At 38.8% G+C, this 23477-nt stretch overlaps 1 protein-coding gene across 3 annotated transcripts in view; it reads right to left on the bottom strand.

The window, feature by feature from the left end:
* The window catches only part of CFAP410 (cilia and flagella associated protein 410), a 482231-nt gene that overhangs the window by 421648 nt on the left and 37106 nt on the right, over positions 1-23477 (bottom strand). The window contains exon 1 of one of the 3 annotated variants that reach the window (XM_044060592.1): positions 1882-2048. The exons of the other annotated variants lie outside the window; for them this stretch is intronic. Coding sequence (XP_043916527.1) covers positions 1882-1958 — 77 coding nt within the window. The 5' untranslated portion in view covers positions 1959-2048. Of the gene's footprint in view, positions 1-1881; positions 2049-23477 lie in introns of those variants that run through there. 3 annotated transcript variants of the gene reach the window in all.

Genomic DNA, 23477 nt, shown 5'->3' with positions numbered 1-23477 from the left:
AGAACTCTGGACAACACCATCAATAATGGGAGACAAAGGCCCAAAAATAGAGACACTTTTAAAAATATTGCTTTAAAAAACTTAGAAAATTATAGTCAACAGTTTTTTTTTATTACCATAATTTTTTTTGAAGGGTATGACATCTGAAACTCAATGTCTGTTATTATTTTCTGACTTCAACCCTCAACAATTTGCCAGAAAATCACAATTTTACGAGAAATAGACCCAAAATATGAGACAAAAATCTGGACATTCTACAAAAATGTGTACAGTTGAGAGGTATGGGCCTGGTGGGGGTGATGATAACTTGAAATTTTGGGGGAAATATTGCTCTAATATTCATTAATATCGCTGATAACATGAGTAAAACAATGCACTTTCTACATAACTAACCTATTCACCCCAGTTGTTAGCATGTCAGTTACATGCAACAATCCAAGTAGACAATAAACATTTGGTTGAATGTTATCTACAGAATATTCAGATATCTGCTATGTAGTTCACTCTGTTGGATTCCAGTACTGCGATCTCTGGATATGTTGTGGCTAAACAGCATATCAAATATAGTGTGCACTGGACTACAGAAAACGTCTATGCACAATAAGGATCTCTTGGGCTATGGCTCCACCGTTAAAGGGTGCTTTTGTCTCTGTAAATACACAATATACAAGATTCTGACAGCTGAAATCTTGTAAACCTTGTTACTCTTTGAAATACATAACCAAACTTTCAGATTAGCAGCACCTATTATCAGTGCTATCTGGCACAGCTCTCAACCTTCCATCTCAAAAATGAGGAACACTAGCCCTCATAATGTGGAACAAATGGGCAAAATGTGGAAAACATACTAATGGCTTACTGACAACTTCAAATAGGAAGGTCATAGGATGGTTAAAATATGCTGGTTTTACTTACAAAGAAGATCTTTTGCTGAATTAATATGATTCATTTCTATTTACAATGGATTTCACTTTAAAAATTCCTAATGCTGAATGTGTGACTGAGTCTTTCAATGTGGAACTTTGAGGAACTTCGAGGAACGTGAACTTTTTAAGACCCCAAATGAGGTACGTTCCTCGTAATGAGGTACACTTGAGAGGTATGTTATCTGGAGCTACGTCTATGCACCTTCTTTCTGCATTTCGTATTCAACAATGTAAGTGCTGCACATCGCGGGCTTGCACTTCAGATGTTAGTCATGTCAGCTGCGTTTTTTTAAGGGATAAACTTCAGTGCAGCCGTATGCCTGCCAAGTTAACCAACACACAAAACGCAAAGGGTATATTTATTGCACATATACAACGAAGGTTACCCCTAACCTTCACTACTGCAGTTACAGATGCTTTGTAAATGACACCCGAAGTAAGTACAAATAGATGTTAGTAGCATTCCGCCGCAAGAATGTATCTGCTCTCTTAGCTTTCCTTCCAAAGTTGAATACTTTTGCTCCAGAAACAAATTAGTAAACGTTTTACTACTATGAAAAACAAATAAATATTTGTTTGTATTAGTTAATCCATGCCTGCTAGAGAAAAAAATAGATTACTGGGGCTCTCGACTTGCATAATGCATTTAGTAAGCGGTACTATCATCTACCCACTGATGTATGTGAATGAAATTACTAGCAAATAATCCCCTTCTCGTTTTGCGTTATATCGGTAGTCCGACTCTGCAGTACAGACACACAAACCAATAAATAAAAAATTATTTTAGTTCCTGCACTACAGTTCAAAAATGTGTAACACTCTATCCCTTCCCCCAATTCCTAAATCCAGCTCATGTAATACCGGAAACTAGGCGGCCTGTGTTTTGACACATTTGCGCGAAGCTTCAATTAGAAAGCAGTTTTTCACCCACCGGTAATGACTGCCTACTACTCACCAACAATTGAGTTTCCGTACACTTTCCAGGTCAGAGCCCTTAGCTCGGGCTAACACTAACTTCCTTGTCAGCTTCATAGTAATACTGCGAATTGCAGTGCTTTCCCACACTGGGTCTACAACACTCTTTGACGTACTTTGACGAACGGACGAGCTTTCATGGCGTCCTTAGCAACCGAACTTTTAAAACAGGAAAGTGTGGCATATTGTAGTTCCTAATTCGTACTGTGCCAAGTTTGTTTCTAGTACGTACACCTAGTCTGGCAGGTAGAGATGATCCACAAAGGCGCTTCATACTATACTGCTAATGCTCACAAACTTTATGTCACTACCTAAAATAATCAAACATAGCAATTAAGTATATATGAGGTAGTGTGCATGCATGTATGTATTTGTTTCTCTTTGCTTACCGGGAAAGTCTGACTGGGTAATACCCATTTTCAAAGGAGGCATGGGGATAAAAGCTCCATTTGTTTACATTGCACTAAAGTTCCAGTTAAACACAGAATACTTCCATGTATACAAAAACAGTTACATATATACTTTCTACGATTTTACAGAGATGGAAGTTGCTAAAGAGAAAGCCCAAGTGCAGCTGGGTTGACTGTGCAGGCCGCAGTTACGTATAAAAAATGTTTTGTCACTTCAGTGAGAGGTTGAGTGCATTCTGTTTAAGGAGACTATTTGGAGAGTATGCCATAGGCCATAGCTCTCAACCTTCCATCTTGAAAATGAGGTACACTAGCCTTCATAATGTGGCACAAATGGGCAAAATGTGGAACATGTATTCATGGCTTACTAACAACTTCAACCGGGAAGGTCATAGGATGGTTAAAATATGCTTTTACTTATAAAAAAGATATTTTAATGAATTAATATGATTCATTTCTATTTACCATGAATATCAGTTAAAAAGTCCTAGCACTAAATGTGACACGCTCTTTCAATGTGGAATTTCGAGGAACATGAACTTTTTTAACACCCCAAATGAGGAACGTTCCTCGTAATCAGGTACACTTGAGCGGTAGGAGAGTATCGTACAGTGAACGCAAAGTCTCAACCTTGAGATGAGCATATGCAGGACCAGGATTAAGTAAGATGTTGTTTAGTGTTTGTCGGAGAGTTTTATTTGTGTGAGGATACTATTCTACAGTTTAAGGACCTATTGGAGCTAGTCTCCTACAGCATTAATTTGACTTATTTGTAAGTAATATGAATTTGTTACTACGGCGGAAAGTCCTTTGCTAGAGAATAGGTCAGAAATAACTTACGTAGTGCAGGGCATTTTTCTGGATGATGAGTAGGGTTACCACCTGTCCCATTTTGTGAGGGACAGTCCCGCTCTGGGCAGTTGTACCCTGCGAAAAAAAAACTAAAAAGTGACAAACGTTCTGAGATTTTAAAGACAAAATATATTTCTTAAGTTTTCTTTAATAGTTGCATAAAACATTTATTTTGTATCTGAAACACATAAATATTACATAAAATAGCATAATCAACTCAAATGATTAATAAAATTAATTAACAAAAATAAGCTTTTATTTTGGCAAAAAAAAGAATTTTTTTCCTTTTCACTGGCCATTGGTATGTTTTGTCTTGCAAAATCTCACATTTCTACAAAGAATGTCCAACTTTGGGCATTTGAAAAGGTGGCAACCCTAATTGATGAAGGAGTTTGTGTACTGTAGTTAGCTATGAATATGTAAGGTAGTTGTGTAGTTCAAGCCAGTTTAATTGCTTTAAACTATGACAATGGTGGGTCCTATGAGGGAGACTGGTGGTTAAAATATGGGTCATATTTGAATCATCTATTATAATGCTTAGAAAAAAAGTAGGTTAAAGCTCAAGCTCTAATAAAAATAAATGGCTGTCACTGCTCTCCTGGCCTGGCACATATTAAAAAAAAAAAGGCTTTACAAAAAAAGCTGAGCTGTACTTATACTGCTCTATCTCAAAATTTACTGGTGTGAGACAGTATCAAATGTCTTTGACAAGTCTAAGACCATGGTGGATACAAGCAGACCATTGCATCTATGTTGGTTTATTATACTGGTAAAATGTTGTAGAGCAGTAGTATTGCTGTACTGTGGCCTAAAACCTTCTGTTTCTGACAGCAGGTTATTTGAGGTTAGGTATTGCATCAGCTGCCTATAGATGCATTTCTCTAGGAAAAAAACTGAACTGAAGTGGGGGGTTTTGAACAGGGTTGGGGGGGGGGATATATATATGTGAGAGAGAAATAATATTGACTGTATACAGTGGGAATTAAACTGTGTAGTGACAGAATTAGTCTTATTGTCTGTTTTTGGAGCAGGAGTGGTGCTGTTGCCAGAGTGGAGTAATTTATTTAGTGATGACCAAAAATGTTTTGGGTTGTTTTAATGTTTGTCTTTCTTAAAGCTGAAGTAGTATCTTTGCTTATCCTGTTTGATCTGGAGTGTTGCAAGGTTTCCAGGCTTTATCCCTTTTTGTCATAATTTTTTTTGTTGCTTTTGTCAGCCATGGTGTGGAGTTGGACTTTACTCTTATTACATAGTGGTGCTACATTATTTAAGGTTTGTTAAGAATAAAGTGTCTACAGCAGTATCTAGTGGCATTGTTCTAAATATATTCCAGATACTATTTTAGTATTTCATTGAAAATATCTTTGCTGAAATTTGTCATATTTTATATTTGATTATACATATGTTTATCTAGGTTATGGTGAGTTCTAATAGCATATGTTGGTATGTGGTCACTTATGCTAACCGAGAGGCAGCCTACTTTTGTCAGATTGTAAGAATCCAGTCTAACATTCACTATCTCCCTGAAGTTATATTGATTCTAGTAGGTGTGGTTATTAATTGTCTGAAGCTGAACAAGTTTATGGATTTAGTGGGGGTAGTGGGATTTATGTGTTGCCAGCCTATAGTTAAGTCTCCAAGTATTATAGTTTCATGGTTAATTTGTTGGGATATCCAATACAGGATGCTCTCAGCAGTATCAGTGGTAGTCCCTGTTGGTATATAAATTGCTGTAAACATACAGCTTTCCTATTGTTGTTTTTTAGGAGTGTTTTTAGAAGTTCAACATTGTTAAATGTGGGTATTTCCTATGGAAGCAAGATGACAGGGAATTTTTAGAGATGACCGATACACCACCTGCACACTTGTTTTGTCTGTCATTTGAGTATATTGTATCAGGGGTGATCTCATTATCTTTTATTTCTTTTTTTAACCAGGTTTTAGTAGCTATGAGGACATCGGGAGTATATGTGGAAGGTCATGGATTTTATTGCACATACTTCTTAGGTTCATATTTAGTAAGGTCAGTTTGGGTTCTGTTTTTTGCTGAGTTGTATTAGGTGGCTGGTTTATTCTCGGGTTGGAAGTAATGGTTTTATGAACAGTGGGACCTAGGTTGGGGTGCATATTTCTGCTATTTTTTTTTTAAATTGATATTTTACAGAGGGACATATGTCGCCAGGTATATTTTGGTTTTGGTTTGGTATAGGATTTTAAATTTGAATACTTACCTTAGAGGTATTTAAAGATAAATCAGATATGGTTTGTTTGTAGAGACAGGGTATTATGGAGAAAGGCAGGCTGAACAGATGTTGATATTCTTTGTGAGGACTGATTGAAGTCCTAAGAATTTGAAGGAGATGGACTCCTTCACTTGGTGATGAAGGCTAGTAGAGTGGGAAGGAATAGTAAAATAGTTAGAGTTAGGGACATCTTATTTAACTTAGTAACAGCAGCCTGTGATGTAACATTGCGCAGAACAAAAAGACAACAGATTGGTACAAACACCAAAGACATTGAAACATGTATTGTTACTGGAATGTTTTAACTAAGTCAGCACTGATATGATGTCAGACAGAACATATGTCAGCACTTAAACCAACACTAGAAAGGTTAGAGTTAGTACTGCCAGTTTACACAGCCTTGCGTGGTGTAATCAGCTTATCCTACCAAATAAGAATGGTTCCCTTTGGCTTTGAAAGAAAAAAACAGACACAATAGAATAAACTTTCAAAATTAAGCTGCAAGGCTAACTTTTCTTTTGAACTTCAATTTACCCACAAGCCAGAAAACAACCATAAGGCCTTCACTAAAGGGCCCTTGGGGTCAGTGGTACAGTACACTCAAAACTATACTGGCCAGCATTTCTGTGAGCAAATTTGGCACTAATTTCAACAGCCCACTGCATATGCTTGCTTCAGTACTGCACCCTTTGTGTGACCCATGGAACATAATTCAAGATCAAATAAAAACAGCCTTATCTAAAGTCAAACTCACCAGCTCCAAGGGCCTACATAATATCCCCAGTTGTTGTTTCAGCATCATCATCAAGCAAACCTTTGTTGAGCCCTTATATGCCTTATGTAACAAATGTTTCTCCATTGACTTCTTCCCCAGCATGTGGCAACAGGCCACAACAGTCCTGGTCCACAATGGTGGATCATCAGCTGATACACAAATGACTGCTTTTTCAGTAGTTCCCTGTGCCATTTGCAAAGCTTGAAAAATTATATTAGTGCAACTGGTTCAGAAGGATATAGGCAATTTATTCCTAACATGAACCAATATGGTTTTGTGACAGGGTTGATCATGTTAAAAAAATGATGCAACAGCTCCAGTGAATAACAGATTGTCAGTACAAAAAGGCCTTTGGTGTAGCACATATGATAATCAAGAATGACTTCATTCTCTACACTTCACCAGTCTGGCCAGTTATTGAATACAATACACCCATCCCTATGCTTCTGACAAAACATATAATTCAATCAGTGGATTATTACTGATAGAAATGGAAGCCTGATGTACTCAGACTGCCTAAAAGAACTATATCTGGTTTTCTTTCATACTGTCAAGTGAACTGACCTATGATATACATTCAAGGCCATGAAAGATCCTATCATATTCAAGACTGTGTCTGGAACAAAAGGAAGTGGAACACACCTGAATATACATTTACCCTCAAAATTTTCATTAACAGTAGTAAATGTAACAAGTTCATCACTCATGGGCCCCTTCACCTTTGGAATCAACTCCATATTCCCTCAAATCAGTGCAGTCTCTCCCTACCTTTAACAAGAGAATTACTCAGTTGTTGTTGTTGTTGTTGTTGTTGGTCTTTCGGCTTTTTCCCGGCAAAGGGTCGCCACAGTGGAACTCCGGTCCGCTAATGATTGGCGCCAGCTCGACGCCCAACCTTCAACAAAGGCACGCCCATTTTACGCATGCATGTCTTTTGAATGCTACCCAACCGCGGTGAGGACATGCAGACTCCACACAGAAGGCACTCCCAAGCCCAGCCAAGAATCAAACGGGAGAACCTCTTGCTGTGAGGTAACAACGCCACTGCTGTACCACCACGGAAGACAAGAGAATTACTCAGTAACATGGTTATACCTAAGTCCCGGCACAGGAAAAATGGGGTATAGCTCCTACACAGACATTAAGCTGCAGCACTGCTATTAACTTATAAAACTGTGAAGGCTGTAAAGCTAGAAAGTGACACTAAAATTAAGCCCCAGTGTACAGCAAATGCTAGGTTACAAATGTGGATATGTACTGCTTGGCAAAATGAGAAGTCAGAAAGTAAAGAATTCAAAAATAATGCTATTGCGTTGGCATTCATAATTTACTATGGGGGGGGGTTAAAAGTAAGTTTTTTTTTCATACAGGATCTTGTCATGCCCCAAGGTGGTCTCTCCTCATACAGTTTTCTCTCTTTTCATGTGCAACTTAAAATGGGGTGTCAAAGATTTTACTCCAGATTTCTTTGCAGATTAAATAGACTTCACTGGATCTAGTCTGCTATTCCAGGGATAAACCACTGAGCACCTGCTCATCGAATTTAGACAGCTGACTACACCATCTCATTGATTAGTGAACCATTCAAAATATTGCAACTGAGTCTAAGATGAAAATAACAAAATAAGTGTTTATGCATAGGACAAATAAACCCATACATTGTCTGCTACTTGTATTCCCTAACTACAAGATCAAACAGTCCATTTTTCTATATACAGAGAACTCTGATAGCTTTACAAGGACACCTTCCCCCTTACCCATAAAGTGCTAGGTGACATGGGTCCTGACAAGTTCAGGTCAGCAGGTGGGACAACTGATTCGAGAAACATAATTAGGAAGCTCTTGACAAAATGCCCCGTGAGTAAACAGTGCACACCTTCCTCATCTTTATACCCTCAACTATGCTGTCCTTTAAGAATAACTGCAGGATGGCTGTATTACAGTTTGTCACATGTCCAGCCACATTCCTATGAACAGTCCCTGATTTTGCCACAAATGTGCCGTGTTATAAGACAAGATTTTCCTGATCAACAATAAAATCTACTGTAAACACATTCAAGGAGTAAGGGACTGTACATGTCTTTTCCTGTGGAATGAATGTTTCTGGATTCAAGTAACCAGGACAGTAGGTGTGTTCAGCTGAACTCACATCTCTAACTTACCTGTATTACTGAGAAGTTATGTTATAAGGCAAATAACAAATGGCTGTGAGACTGACTCACATATGCCATCTTTGGTTACAAAATTGATGATCAATAAAAGTAAAGGAAAACAATGCATAAAGCAACAGGAAATCTCATGCTTCACCAAAAACACCAAACTAGGAACTGCACAAGTATTGTTTCACTGGAGAAACTTAAGTCACAGGATGTTGATACATACTGAAAGCAGTTAGTTGTTACATTGTCACCACAATAAACAGAACATGCTGGAGGGATAGATTCCTGCCCCAGAGACTTCCCATACTTTGGAACAGACTACCTATCTATGTCAAACAGAGCTCCTCATTAGCACTCTTCAATAAAAATCTTGATGATTGGATGGGAGATAGGAAATTCACCCTGGGGATCACTTCTGTGGCTCTGCTCGACCAGGGCACAGGAAAATAATTTCTTGGGTGGCGAATGCCAGGGTACATTTTTGGCTAGGCTTATATAGGTCCTAGGGCCAATAGCCTAGTACCCTCCTATGAACCTATGGCAAAATAATTTATACTAGACTTTTAGGATACAGTGAAACCACTGAAACTGACTGAACAGTGATTTTCATGTGCAGCACTGATTCTAAAATTCTGAAATGAATACGACTCAAACTAGCATTTAAGATTTCAAATATTAAAGCTTACTAGAATGACTATAAACAAAATACAATTACTCTGAGTGTATTTACAAAAAATGAAGGCAATTTAGAAATTAATATAAATGCAGTAAAATGATGAAAGTATATAAAGGATATAGAAGGTGATTATATGTTTATATAACTGGGGTTGTCACCCTCCATCATTTTGTAAGTGGGTGTGATTCTGTCAGTTGTGACACACAAAAAGGTAAATGGCTTGCTATTTTAGCTGTAATTATATTTTCTACCTTCTGTTTAACATTGTAGAAAATGGTACCATATCTGAAACAAATCTTCATATGCTATGAAACCATATGCAATTAATTTTCTACAATAACATGTCTTCATTTTGGTAATAATGAAAACACATCCTTTGAACCAATTCTGGATGTAAGCAATCATGTAAATTTCTTGTTTCATTAACAAAATGTCCTACACTTTGGGCATGATAAAGAGTGACAAAGCAATGTATGACTAAATGGAACAAAATGTGAACAAGTATTTTTTTTTTTTTAAAGTACACTCTTTGCAATGTCATTTGATGACAAAATACCAAAAAATTGAAATTGCATCCTTAAGAACTGTATTGAAGGTAATCAAAGAACATGATATAAGCATGCATATTCTGTAACAAAACAAAAAAAAAACTGTGAGGCAGTTTAATGCATTTTATCCTGCTGAAAAATATTGCATTACCTATGCTGAAAAAGCAGATCTGCACTGGACACTCAGTGATACTACAGGTAATAAAAATGTCATCATTATTGAATGCAAAGGGTGGAAAGACATAAATGGATACACAATTTTGTAGCAATAGTTAAGCCATATGAGACATATTTTAAAGAAAATGTTACCATTTCATAAGTTATACAACTGCAAACTAGGGATGTTGCCAAGAACTATCACTGCAAGCCATGGTACATCAATATTTTTAAGAAGCAACATTTTGACTGGCATAAGATCAAAATGTCTCATCTTCAAGCACATAAATTAAAAGGCTGCTGTGTCTATGGTTATGAATGCTTGTTATATTACTAGCATTTAAAGGCTTCTAATGTAATAATATCTGGGTGTGTGCTACATTTTAACTCTGTATTTAGTATCTATGCAAACAAATGAATGTTGTGTGAATGGGAGTAGAAGCACAATTGTTTGATACATAGATCACAGACTTCTATCTCAAAGTTGGTACACAGTTCTAAAACACTACACCCCTGCTTCAGATTTCATGAAAGAAACCAAAGAAGAAATTAACCCATTTTCAGAATACACATATGAACTGCACAGACCAGCAGAACAATATTTGTCTGAATTCTGGATAAGATGTGACATGCAAACCTATCAAAATGACAGTTGGTCAAGAGCAGATAAGGTCTCTGGGACTGCAAACTAGATATGCTGACATTTACACAAAGCAATTGCTACAAATCAAAACATTATGCAGGTTACCCAGAAGTGCATGCAGTAAAATGAAAAATTAAGCTAGACACTGGAGCTGTGTTATTTATGATTTTTCTACAACAGTACAAGCAAATATTTTCAGATACATCTCTAAAAGATCTGAAGCATTGCTGCCAAGTTGTACAGGGCTCTGAGGACAAAATCAGTATGCCAGTGAGGCATGAGGAGAAATAGCATTTGTTGGACCTGTACATTTCAGTTAATGACAGGTCACTGCTGCCTGGAAGTCTGCTTGAATTCAACTGGTACTTTTTATAAAGAACAAATGCTTGCAAAAGAAATGGCCATAATGAAATCGCTGAAGCAACATCTGAGCTGGAAAGCATTGACACCACAATTTCCATAAAGCCAAAATGGTACATATTTAAATACAGGCAAAGTTACAAAGGATCATGGCAAGTTACTAGGCTATTTGGCCCTGAGGCACTTATAAGCCTGGCCAAGAGTTTAGCCCATGTTTAGACAAATCAGCACTCGATGCCCCTGTCCAGCAGGGACACAGGTGGAATCCCAGAGATGTATTTTCTATTTTTCATCCAGTTATCCAGGTTGCGCTTAAAACGGGATAAAGAGGTACTCTGCTTGACATGGAGAGGGCGTCTATTCCACAGATGGGGGGAGTCTCTGACATAAATTTGTCCAGACAACAAGTCCTATTGATGTCACACACCAAGGTTTAGGTTGTATGTGCTGGTTACTCAAGTGGAACTTGACTTGCGGATATGCAGCAGTCCCATTAAGGCAGGGTCCCAGATCGCCTTGTATGCGAGACAGAGGTAACATCCGAGGAGTCTGTATGAAACTGAGTAGAGGGATAGGGCTTTTAGCCTGTGTATGGAAGATTTTTGAGGCCCTGGATTCTCCTGGAGAGGAACCTCTGTGGTCTCTCCACCTGCTGCATGTGCTTTGCAAGGTACATACCAAATGGGGAGTTGTACTCAATAACGGGCCTTATAAGGGAAGAATACAGGGATGTTATGACCTCCTTGTCCCTGGATGAGATAACCTTACTTATGAGATAGGCCATGTAGAAAGCTTTCCATACAATGGAAGCAACATGGTCAAAAGGCAGGTTGCTATCAATCTGGGTGCCCAAATCCCTCACGACTGATTGCGTGCTTAGGACGTTGTTATTAATGTGATCATTTGTGGGGATGTCTCTCTCCCCAAAGGGGATGATAATGCATTTTTTTGTATTCTGCTTGAAGCCATGTTTCTGGCGTCACTCATTTGTTTGGGTGAGACCCTCTTTGAGGATGTCCACGTCACTAGGTGAATTGATGACAGCGTCCAGCTTGCAGTCATCTGCAAACTTGATCAGCCATAGCCCACTGGTTTTGGCCTGCACCTCAGAAAAGTATATCCCAAATAACAGAGGCCCCAAGACTAAACTCAGGGGTACTCTGCTCGATACTGGTCTACTGCTTGAGGTGGCTTCCCCTTTTTGACTAGGTGGGTTTTATCAGTGAGCCAGTTAGCTACCCATCTGGTAACATATGGATTGATGCCTAGCTGAGAGAGTTTATCTATTATGCCATAGTGGGGAATAGTGCTGAAGGCTTTGGCCAAGTCAAGGTAGGCAGTGTGCACTGTTTTCTCCTTGTCCATGGCTTTGATGACTGTCACAAAAAAGTCGACCAAATTTAACAGACATGACCTCCCCTTGACAAAGCCAAATTTTGTGGGATCAAATGTTTGGAGGTTGCCAATGTCCTTCTTAAAGAAGTCCATGATAATCACTTCCATGGCCTTGCAGATCAGGCTAGTTAGGATGATGGGTCTATAATTTTCTGGATCGGTGGATGCTCCACCTTTGTGTAAATGGATGACAGTGGCTGCCCTCCACTCAGCTGGGACAAAGCCGGTACTCGGGCTTTGGTTGGATAGGACACCTAATGGTGCTGCTACAAGGTCCTGCCTAAGTTAATTTAGGATGCAGCCTGGGATGTCAGGTCACGTGGAGGCTGTATTTTTTGCGTTTGAGAGAGCAGTGATAACCTGATCCCTAGATATAAGGGGAAGGGGGCAGGTACTGCAAATGTCCTGATTTACTGACGGGGGGCGGACAGACGGGTGAATGTTTCCTTGAATCTGTCATCCAAGTTTGCTATATCTATGGCATTTCTATATGTGGTGTCCATGACCACCAGTTTTTAACAGATCTGGGTGCTACCTTTGACATTATGGACATATGTGAAGAAGGCCTTATGACTGTCTCTAGTAGACGTGGATAATTTGGACTCGAAGTTTCCTTTGGAGGATTTCACTAGTACTCTTATTTGCTTGTTCAGACTAAGGAGAGATTGCTTCCAATTGGGCACCTGCTCCTTCTTTGTCCTGGACAGCAATTTTTTTCTTTTGTCAGAGTTTATTTATTGCAGATGTCCACCAGACAGGTTTACTCTTCCTTGCAGAAGATGATTTAGTACTGTTAGGTATTCCTGATTCCATGCATTTATATAAATGTTCGTATTGTAATTTGGTATAGTTTTGGATACTTGTGCTAGTTCCTAGAAAGGGGGAGGGGGCTGTGAAGCTGTTTATACCATTCCTCAGGAGGCTGTAATCAGCTTTGGAGAAGTTTTTTTTTGTTTGACCCTAGCTAGAGGGGGGTTTGGGGGAGATGATGACTTTGAATGTAACCGCTTTATGGTCAGATCTAACAAGGGAGGATGATGCTACAGTTGTTGCTCATGTTGGTTAATACCAAGTCCAAAATATCATCACCTCTTGTGGGTGTATTGACTAGCTGTTTCAAAGGATTTGCACTGACAAAATCAAGGAAGTTCTGGACGTTTGTGTTCTTGCATGAGTAGTTATTTCAGTCTATGTTTGGGTAGAAGTCATGCAGGATCAGGGTAAAGGGTTGCATCTTGATAGATTCAGAGAGGTCCAGATAGGCAGATTGGGCATCTTGAGCCAGATTTGGGGGCCAGTAGCTAGCTATGATTTGTATAGGGGTCTTGTCAATGGTTAAGCTAGAAAAGAAAATGCTAAAATTGAATGATGTGAATGACCACTTCCTGTTGTCCTCATGCTATAAAATGGCAAGAAAGAAGAAAGTGTGAATTTGTGGGGATTGCAAGGTCTCTCTAAATCCAGTACTGAACACCATGAAATACCAGCTGCCAAGGCTAAATGTGGAAGAATTCTACAAAGACTGTGGTCAGACATGCACACTGAGGATGTGTAAGAGTGCGAGTTCATTTTTTTTTTACTTGATATGCCTTACCACAGAATAGCTGTATCACTGTATTATCGCTATGGTTTTGGGTTACACTGGCATCTGTGCTTCATTTGCGCTTCTTTTAAGCTGCGCTGTAAAAGGCACTACACGAGTTACTTTGCAACAACTGTAAAATGGAACTTGTTTTTCCTTGCATGTAGTTTTTGTTTTGCAGACATGCTCCTTTGAAATCTTGATATTTTGCATGCTCCATTTTCTTATTAGCTCAAAAGCTGGTTACTGTTAGTGTAACATATTTCTGCTTATCGTTTGCATTTTTGTTGTTGCCTTATGGAATATGTGGAGCAGACCTAGTTACTTTTCTGCGTGTGGCATTTTTGCCCAGCTGACTGAGAATGCTGAAGTTTCACTCATTCTAAGTTGTACTTCCTGACAACTTATTAGTCTCAAATGTCTCCAAAGGTCTGGGTACTTTGAATATCTGCATTCATATGTTATCACGGTGTCTCTGTAGTGGAGTCATTTCCTAGACTGTGTGACATTAGTTTGGCAGCCCTGGAGCACACAGACTTGACTGCTTTTCCATCTTTCATATCTGTAAACTGAGAGGATTCCAGTTCTCCTCCTTAAACTTCTCCTGACAGTGTGGATCATGTTTAATATGGTGTACCCTGGACATGATATAAGTAGACTGGTCAGTACATGGAACATCTGACTGTATCTGAACAATCTTTTTATAATAATGGCTGAGTTATAATATCATATATTTTATATATTAGGTCTGTTGTTTTAGAGTTGTCTGGAGCTCAGTTTTTACTTTTTTCTTCTTTTTTTAATCGGTCTGACTTAATGTTTTAGGCTGCTGCTCTGGCATTTGTGCTTAGTACTACTCCACGTGTTCTTGTTTTACATGATAATTCAAACCTGTAACAATCATTTTCATGTTTCACTGTTCCATTTCCGCGGTGGTTCAGTGGTAGCATTGTTGCCTCACAGCAAGAGGTTCTCCTATTCGATTCTCGACTATAGTGCAGGGAGTGCCTTCTGTGTGGAGTTTGCATGCCCTCCCCACGGTTGGATGGGCGTTTGAAAGACATGCGTAAATGGGTATGCCTTTGTTGAAGGTTGGACATCAAGCTGGCACCTCGTCATTCGTGAAAATCTACTGCCAATCATTAGTGGACCGGAGTTCCGTTGTGGCGACCCCTAACTGGGAAAAGCCGAAAGACAAACAAACTGTTCCAATTGACATACTTCACTTGCAAGTTTTTGTAAAGTGTTTAGGAATGCACTTAAAGCTGAAGTTGAAGACTGGCTTGGTATGTGTGCCTACTGTCAGTCATAAGTTGAAGAAACCTATAAAGCACTTTTTTTTTTTATTTTTGCCTTAAGATCAGATCAACAGCTGCTCTTCCTACACCCAACTGATCCATTTGTTCCTCCTTCCAGGTGAGATAGCTCTATTGCAGTCATTCCCCATGAACAAAAGAGTGTGGTGTTAGGGACTGGGACAGTCTGCAGATCCTGAGCCGAGCTGCCTCTCTCCCTGTAGGATAGGTGAGCTGTTGCTGGCCACTCACTTCCATCTTCTACCACCCCACCCCTCAAGCACCTGTAACACAGTCAAACACTGGTCATCTGGGGTGCAGTCAGGCTTCATCCCTCTATGCTTTATGGCCAGGTCCTTTAAAACAATTCTTGACTATAGACAGTACTGGTACTCTGGTATAAAAGACTGGTATTTGGAGAAGCATCTGCAACAGCCATATGGCAGAATCCCATGGTTAAATGCTTATGGGATGTCTAAATTAACTGAATGGCACATTAGTGTTCTTATTACTGACACAAACTGTCGGAATAACCTAAAATGAGTTTTTAACAAGTGAACAGACTACAGACACAGAATCAGTAGAGACAAGTCAGACTTTTCCAAAGTAGAAATACTGCACTTTGGCCATATTACTGACTGAAAAGGACTGAAGAAATCACACATGAAGTGGAGATGTTATTAAAGGCAGCAAAGCACTGTGAGCCCTTTATGAACAGGCAAATTATTATAGATTTTGCCTAATATTTTTAAAATGTTACAATCTCTAAATGCTTTACTAAGGAAAGGCTCAATTTGGGAGTAGACTGACCATTGCTAAAAAAAAAAAAAAAAAAAAGAAAGAGGCAGGATGCTGATACACACTGACTCAGCTATGCCTATCCAACTAAATAGGATACTTTGCCTTTTGAGTTTGGCTCTGTTTCATAACACAAGTTTTTGGACAGTACTGAAAGACCTATTTTTTGGTATGCTGTTTAATGAAAGCTGAAACAAACAATGCCCACACTGACTGAGAAGCTTTTATCCTCGCTTGGAGAGTGTAGAACTTTCATCAATACTGCTATGGAGCAATGTTAACGATGCTACCTGATCATCAGCCAGCACTTGCAATTTTCATTTCCAAGAAGGGATGTTCCCAGATGATGACAGTGGGAGTTTATCGCAGTCCCTTCTTTTAGGGTCAGATTCATATCAATTTGTATATAATGGGACAAAAAGTGATGCTGTAATGCCAATGGGGTGCCAGAATTACCATATCAAAAGCCAAGGGAACACAGCAATGATATACTGGTTCAACTTCTCTGGAAGATGATTTTCTGTGTGAGCAGTAAAAATATTTACAAACTGCCTTTGATCTGGAAAATCTTTTTCTTCTTCTTCCTTCCTTTGTTCTGTTTTGGTTCTGCTGCTAATGCTCATGCCCTTCATATTACCCTTAATAAGATTTACTGTTTCTCTCTCTCTCCCATGTAGGTGGATGTGCCACTGCATTTTGTAAATGAATCCAACATTTCAGTACTTTTCCTGTATATCTATGTCATACACCTTCCTATGTATATTTGACAACAATTCTCTGGTAAAATCACATTTCAAAAACATTTGTAGATTCTTTCTGCTTCCCAAAAATCTATTACTCCAGTAAACAATTCTCCAAGCTGTTAACAGTTCCCTTATGGTATTACACAACATTAGGTCTTAGATGGCAGCTTCTATTAAATACATATTTGCTGATGTTTCCATTCTGTAAATCATGCCAGACATCTGACCATTTTCTACGTATAATTCAACAGCTATATAATTAATTTTACATTGGGCCATGTTATTAATAAATTCCAAGTACTGCTATTAAGCTGTTAAAAAAACACACTTCAAAAATAAAGCTTTAATGATGGCATTCCATTAAACAAAGTTAATCTTTTTTTATTATGGACAATACTTGCAATTGCCAGGAAATTATTACAAGGAAATGGAATTCATCTTCTCCTCCACTCCTAGAAGATTTCTTATCCTTTTTGAAAGAAATTGCACTTAACCACACCAAAGTCAAAGAATGCACTGAAATACCAAATTCTAAAATTCTCCAAGACGAGTCTAAAATATTGCAATATTTTTTTTTTTTTTTTGCTGTCGTTCTTCCTGTGTGCAATATGTTTTTTTGTTTGTTTGTTTCGATGTAATCATATTTATTGAATTAGCACTTATAACACAGGCAATCAAATGAAAACAAACCATATTGACATACTGTCCATACAAACATTATATCTTACATTTAATCTTCTGTACAGTCATTGGCAAGCCAATATTGCACAGCTCATTCAATTTCTGTCTTCCCTTAAAAACCTCATGCCTGCTCCAAAACATTATTCTGCATGTACTGTTTACATAATTCCCATTTTTTCTATGTAATTTGCACCTACCACCTCACAATTCAAAACTCCCTCAAATCACATCTCCTTAGTACCTGGTTATGCCCTTGTATCACATAAACATACCTTCACTGCTTCTATCTCCCCCTCTCACTTTCTTTTCACCTGCATACCATATGAATTGTGAATGTTCAAACTATTAGCTGTTGAAATGCTTGACACGTCTTCTTGTGATAACTGTCCAACAATGTATAACTGTTATTGCCATTCTTTTTATTGCTCATTTTGTTTCCCTAATATGTTGTATAACTACACTGTTCACCATATATCTTGTATTGTTTTGCTGAACTATATATGCTGTATTGTTTTGTCAAACTAATTGCTGGAGCTTTTCTACCCGGGCCTCCACTGTAAATGGACCTGGTCCAGTCGGATCTTCCCAGTTAACAAATGTAAAATAAAATTAAAAAAAATAGTTGCACCAATTTGCTTATTCAATATTTCTGACAGAATAATCTGTACATTTTTAAAGCTTAACCACAAATGCTCCGCATGTACGGCAACACTGCAGTGCCAAAAAACAACTTAATACTTTCAAAAATCCGCCAGCACAATATTTAGTACAATATTAATCATTTAATTATTAAAATGTCCAGATAATGAGCAAATAATACATCAAAGGCAAACCGGTTTTGGCCAAAAGCCTTCCTCAGTAATCTTCAAAAAGTCCAAAGGCTTATGTTGTATGCCCTACTAATTATCCTTTTTTTTTTTTTTTTCAGCAGCTTTTGTTCTAGATTCACCTAAAAATTCTATCAGTACTGGTCACAATTTGAATATTTATAGAACTTCTTTTGTAAATGAGCATCTAGTTTACTTTGTAGAATCCATCCAAAGCTATTCCTCAATTACTGTACACTACCAATATTTAAAGTAGTATATCAGATTACAAACTAAGTGTTGATAAGTAAAAATTACTTCTGATTAACAATATAACTTGATACATCCATCCTTGGTGGCAAAAGGAAAACTCCACCTTCTCATGCAGTTTAAATCAACTCTTTTCTCCCTACAGTATGGTTCCAGTATTGTGTAGCTACTAGAAACCTGCTTGTACTTTATAAAACTTTCATTTCCTTGCCTTGGAATCAAAGAAAGGGAAAGACCGCCCACTTTTTTCTTTAAGCTTAACTTCTCATATAATTTGCAGAGGAATTTGTCTACAACTGCATGACACACCACAGACAGAGTGAAATTTGTAGTCGGGTACTGCTGACAATCTTATACAGGTAATTAGTCCTGCTGATGTCAGGAGCACAGCACCTGCTGTAAAAAAGTATAGAGGTGTTAAATTATTTCCATTGTCTTTATTGCAAAAAGGAAGATGACTTATATTGACTGATAGCTACTTCCAAAGAAGCCATACCTTTCATAGCAAAACAGAACATTTAGATCAGTCAGTGGTTCAAAGGCAGTTGAGAGCTCTTTTGACAAATTTACATAAGCAGCACCACAGTGCTGAAATCCTAAGCTTTAAACTTGTGTTTGGTGTTAATACTGCTTTACATTTCAATTTGACAAATGTAGTATCAAAGATGTCTTTGATACTTAGAAAAAAGTCAGAAAATTATTTTTTCTTGTAATCCTTGTAAAATATCAACACATTTACCAAAGTGGTGGGAGAGGGGACTGTCAATTCATATTGGACTACAAAAGATACTTTGAACAAAGGCCTGCAATGTAGCTTCTTTTTTGGTTGCAGCTGTAAAACAAGCTCACAGACACGCACACAAATGAGGGCCAATCAAGAAAAAAAGCAGTCCTATTACAGTTGATATGCAAGATGACAGTGACTGACACTAACCCTATTATATGTCAATGGCATATGAATACACCACTACTTTCTTATGTCCGTACAAAGGCAGACCTGAAATGCATTATGGGAAAGAGAAAGAAATGAAGAAAAATGAGATCACCACTACTTCCCCATGTCTAGCATGAATCATATATAGCAGACTTAAAATGGATTATAGGAAAGAGAAAGGCTTGAAGAAAAACAAGATCACGTTGATACGTCAAGTGCCACTGGTAACCATTTTGTGGAAAACATAATAGAATTCCATAAGAAACAGAGTGATTTTCATGTGTTAAAATAGCTCAGAAAACAAAGACAGAATGAAAAACAGAATTTTTTTTGTTCTAAGGTGGAGTTTTCCTTTAATACATCTCTGAATGAGATTAAGTACTTTTGGACAAAGTACAAACTGATATTAAACAAAAAAAAAAAAATACTTCTTTTCCCGCCTTTCTAAGCTAGTTTAGTCCAGTTTTCAGGTTAGGGCTGAATTCAGGATTGTGTTACAAGTTTCTGTGTTTGCCCATACATTACTTGGATAGAAGGAAGTTTCTCTGTTCACTGTGAGAGAGGGAGCTTTGTGCAGCCTATCTGTCCCTGGAGGAGTGGTTTCAGCCCAGAAATTAGTAGTTTGTTTTGGCCATTTTGGGCTAATTTCTCTCTCTTTCATTTCCCTGCTATAAAACCCACATTTGAAAAGTTTTTGTGCTAGCATACAGCTCAGCAAGCTCTTGCCTGGTGCCCTGCAGAGTTCTACAGCAGCACAGAGACAAAAGAGGGACTTTGGAGTGATTAAGTATCATTTTTCTGCATTTTCTTGCTGTCTTTAGCTAATTCTGCCTAAAACGCTGATTTTCTAGAGTTTCTGTGATTTAAAAAGCTTGTTTCGGCTACATATTGTACTTATTTTACTGCGTGCACTTTTACAAAGTCGTTTTTGTGTTTAAATTACCTGGTTAACTGTTGTAGGCTACACACTCAAGTGTGATAACCATTTCTGTGCATTCAATGTGTTTTTTGATTGTATCTGCTTTATTTTCTGAAAAAAATGTATATATACTTGTTTTCCCGCCTTTCTAAGCTGGTTTAGTCCAGTTTTCAGGTTAGTGCTAAATTCAGGGCTGTGTTACAAGTTTCTGTGTTTATCCATAACTTACTTGGATAGAAGGAAGTTTCTCTCTTCACTGTGAGAGAGAGAGTTTAGAGCAGCTTATCTGTCCCTGGAGGAGTGGTTTCAGCCCAGAAATTAGTAGTTTATTGGCCATTTTGGGCTAATTTTTGTCTCTTTCATTTCCTTGCTATAAAACCCGCATTTGCAAGGTTTTTGTGCTAGTATACAGATCAGCAACCTCCTGCCTGGTGCCCTGTAGAGTTCTACAGCAGCAGAGAGACAAAAGAGAGACTTTGGAGTGATTATCATTTTTCTGCAGTTTCTTGCTGCCTTTAGCTAATTCCGCCTAAAACACAGATTTTCTAGAGTTTCTGTGATTTAAAAAGCATGTTTCAGCTACATATTGTACTTATTTTACTGCCTGCACTTTAGCAAAGTCGTTTTTGTGTTTAAATTACCTGTTTAACTGTTGTAGGCTACACACTCAAGAGTGATAGCCATTTCTGTGCATTTCAAATGTTTGATTGCATCTGCTTTATTTTCTGAAAAAAAAAAAAATATATATATATATATATATATATATATATATACTTGTTTTCCCACCTTTCTAAGCTAGTTTAGTCCAGTTTTCAGGTTAGTGCTGAATTTTCAGGGCTGTGTTACAAGTTTCTGTGTTTGCCCATACCTTACTTGGATAGAAGGAAGTTTATCTATTCACTGTGAGAGAGGGAGCTTTGAGCAGCCTATCTGTCCCTGGAGGAGTTGTTTCAGCCCAGTAATTAGTAGTTTACTGGCCATTTTGGGCTAATTTTTCTCTCTTTCATTTCCATGCTATAAAACCCGCATTTGTGTGGTTTTGCATGCCTGGCTGCGCCTGTTAGCTAGGGTATAAATTTTCCCGGCTCCACAAAGTCTACTCTTCAATTTCCCCCTTGGAACTAGACAAACTTTCAACTTAAGCACTCAAATCATTCACTTCTTATCCCTGCACCTGCCCAAAACTCATAGCAAGCAGTAATAAACCTTAGCACTAGACCCCCCTATACTGTAGGGAAGGACAAGGCTCTCTATTCGACCTTACCAGCCAATCAGTAAAACAGTTCACTGTACCTATCCAGGCATGTCCAAAGGGCAGTTTCAGGTATACTCTCCAGTCCAACTGGTGAATCTGGGCATTTTGAGGCAATATTACAATTGCCTCATGTACACGGACAACCCTCTCCTCCTTCCACCAAACACTAGTACATGCGAGAGATGCAATTATACAGCCAAACTGGAGGCTAAGCTCTCTCAACCCAAGACTGGACCAGGCAGTCAAGAGGAGAAGGGAATTACTTGCATCACACCACTAGTCTCACATAGACCTATGAAACCAGCACTGGCAAAAAAACACACATAAATACACAAAAACATACTTGGAGGCTCTAAATAAAAATCTGCAAAAGCAACAGAGACCTCCAAAGCAGACAGCCAAGCAACCTCCACCCCCCAACACAAACCATGAAACAAATATTTCACAAAACCAGTGTGCCATGCAGTCACAGCCCTTAAGGCAGAATAACATACCCAACACACTAGTAATAGGTGACTCTATAGTCAGGCACACTGACGTCCCACTCACTAGGCTGAACAAGGAGAAGGTTACTGTTAGTTGCCTGTCAGGTGCCAGGATCCGCCACATAACACAAGCACTCAGGTCACTCCAGAACAAGTACAAATATGACTCTCATTGTCCATGTTGGTGTGAATGACCTGAGCCATACCTCTCTGGACTACATGAAAAGAGACATGGAGGAGCTCTCTGATCACGTAGCCCAGGTTGGTATGACCCTGACCCTGAGTAGCATCCTGCCCTCTCCAAGAATGATACCATGGTACAGAGAAAAAAATTATCAATTTCAACAATTGGCTAAGCTTCTGGTGTCATTCAAAGGGGATCCAGTGTCTGCCAGCCTGGGATGACATGCTCGACAAGCCACGCTGCTTTACTAGAGACAGCTTGCACCTGTCACCCTTAGGCTTTAGATAACTGGCTAAGGCTCATGCCACCCCCATAGTGCCTTTTTTAGGCAAGGCTCAAAAGACAAACCCACCGCTGTAAATAGCACAAGTAACAAAAAACTGAGGGTAATGGTGCTCAGTGCCAGAAGTCTAAACCTCAAAATGCACGCACTCAAGGCACTCCTCAGTATGGAGCAAATCGATATGTGTGCAGTAACAGAAACCTGGTTTAAGGCTGCAGAGAGCACCCCAGCACTACCAGGCTGCAACTCATACCATACATTTTGGCCACAAAACCCGGACCAAAATACAAAAGGCAGGGAAGTATCCATATTCATCAAGGATACCCACACCTCCAGGTTAGTGGCACAGCACAATGCTTCAGAGATCATCCACGTGCAACTAACAACGGGCAAAACTGCTATTCAAATTATAGCTTGCTACAGATCACCCACCATGTCCCAGGTCCCCCACTCCGTATTCCTGGAAACATAAAGGTCCTGCCAAACACCCTGATATTGGGTGATTTCAATTATCCAAACATTAACTGGGAGAACTTCTCAAGTACGAACTCCCTGGCCCAACATTTCCTAGAATTTATAAATTCAAATGCCCTGGATTAACTGGTTAACACCCCCACCAGAGGTGACAACATATTGGACCTGGTTATCACCAACATGGGCAACCGGTGTTCCACACCAGAGGTCAACCCCTCGCTGGTTAGATCTGACCATAAACTAATCACTCTGGATATCCACATTCTGCCACCACCCCCGGTCAAAGAAACCACCGTGAAAAACTTTTCAAAAGCAAACTTCACATTACTTAAGACCGAGGTGGGAAGTTTCAAAGCCCCCATGCTAAAGGATAATGCTGTCCAAGCTGCAAAATCCTTTACTAATGCACTCTACGGGCACCTACAAGAATGCATGGATCGTGCTATCCCAAACAAAATCAAGACTCACTCCTCCAAGAAAAAGAAACCAGTCTGGTGCCCTGCCATAAACAAGCTATACAATAGAAGGAGGAAACTAGTACAGAAAAGAGTAAAATCCCAAGAAGGGAAGACATCCCTGATCAGTATCAGCAAGAAACTACGTTCCCTCATAAAGTCATCCAGGGCTAGCTTCGAAAGAAAAATTGCCAT

Source organism: Protopterus annectens, chromosome 2.part0, assembly GCF_019279795.1.
Source record: "Protopterus annectens isolate FY-2018-M chromosome 2.part0, PAN1.0, whole genome shotgun sequence".
Taxonomy (NCBI): domain Eukaryota; kingdom Metazoa; phylum Chordata; order Ceratodontiformes; family Protopteridae; genus Protopterus; species Protopterus annectens.
Note: the sequence above shows the minus strand (reverse complement) of the source record. Positions and strands in the feature narration are given on the sequence as shown.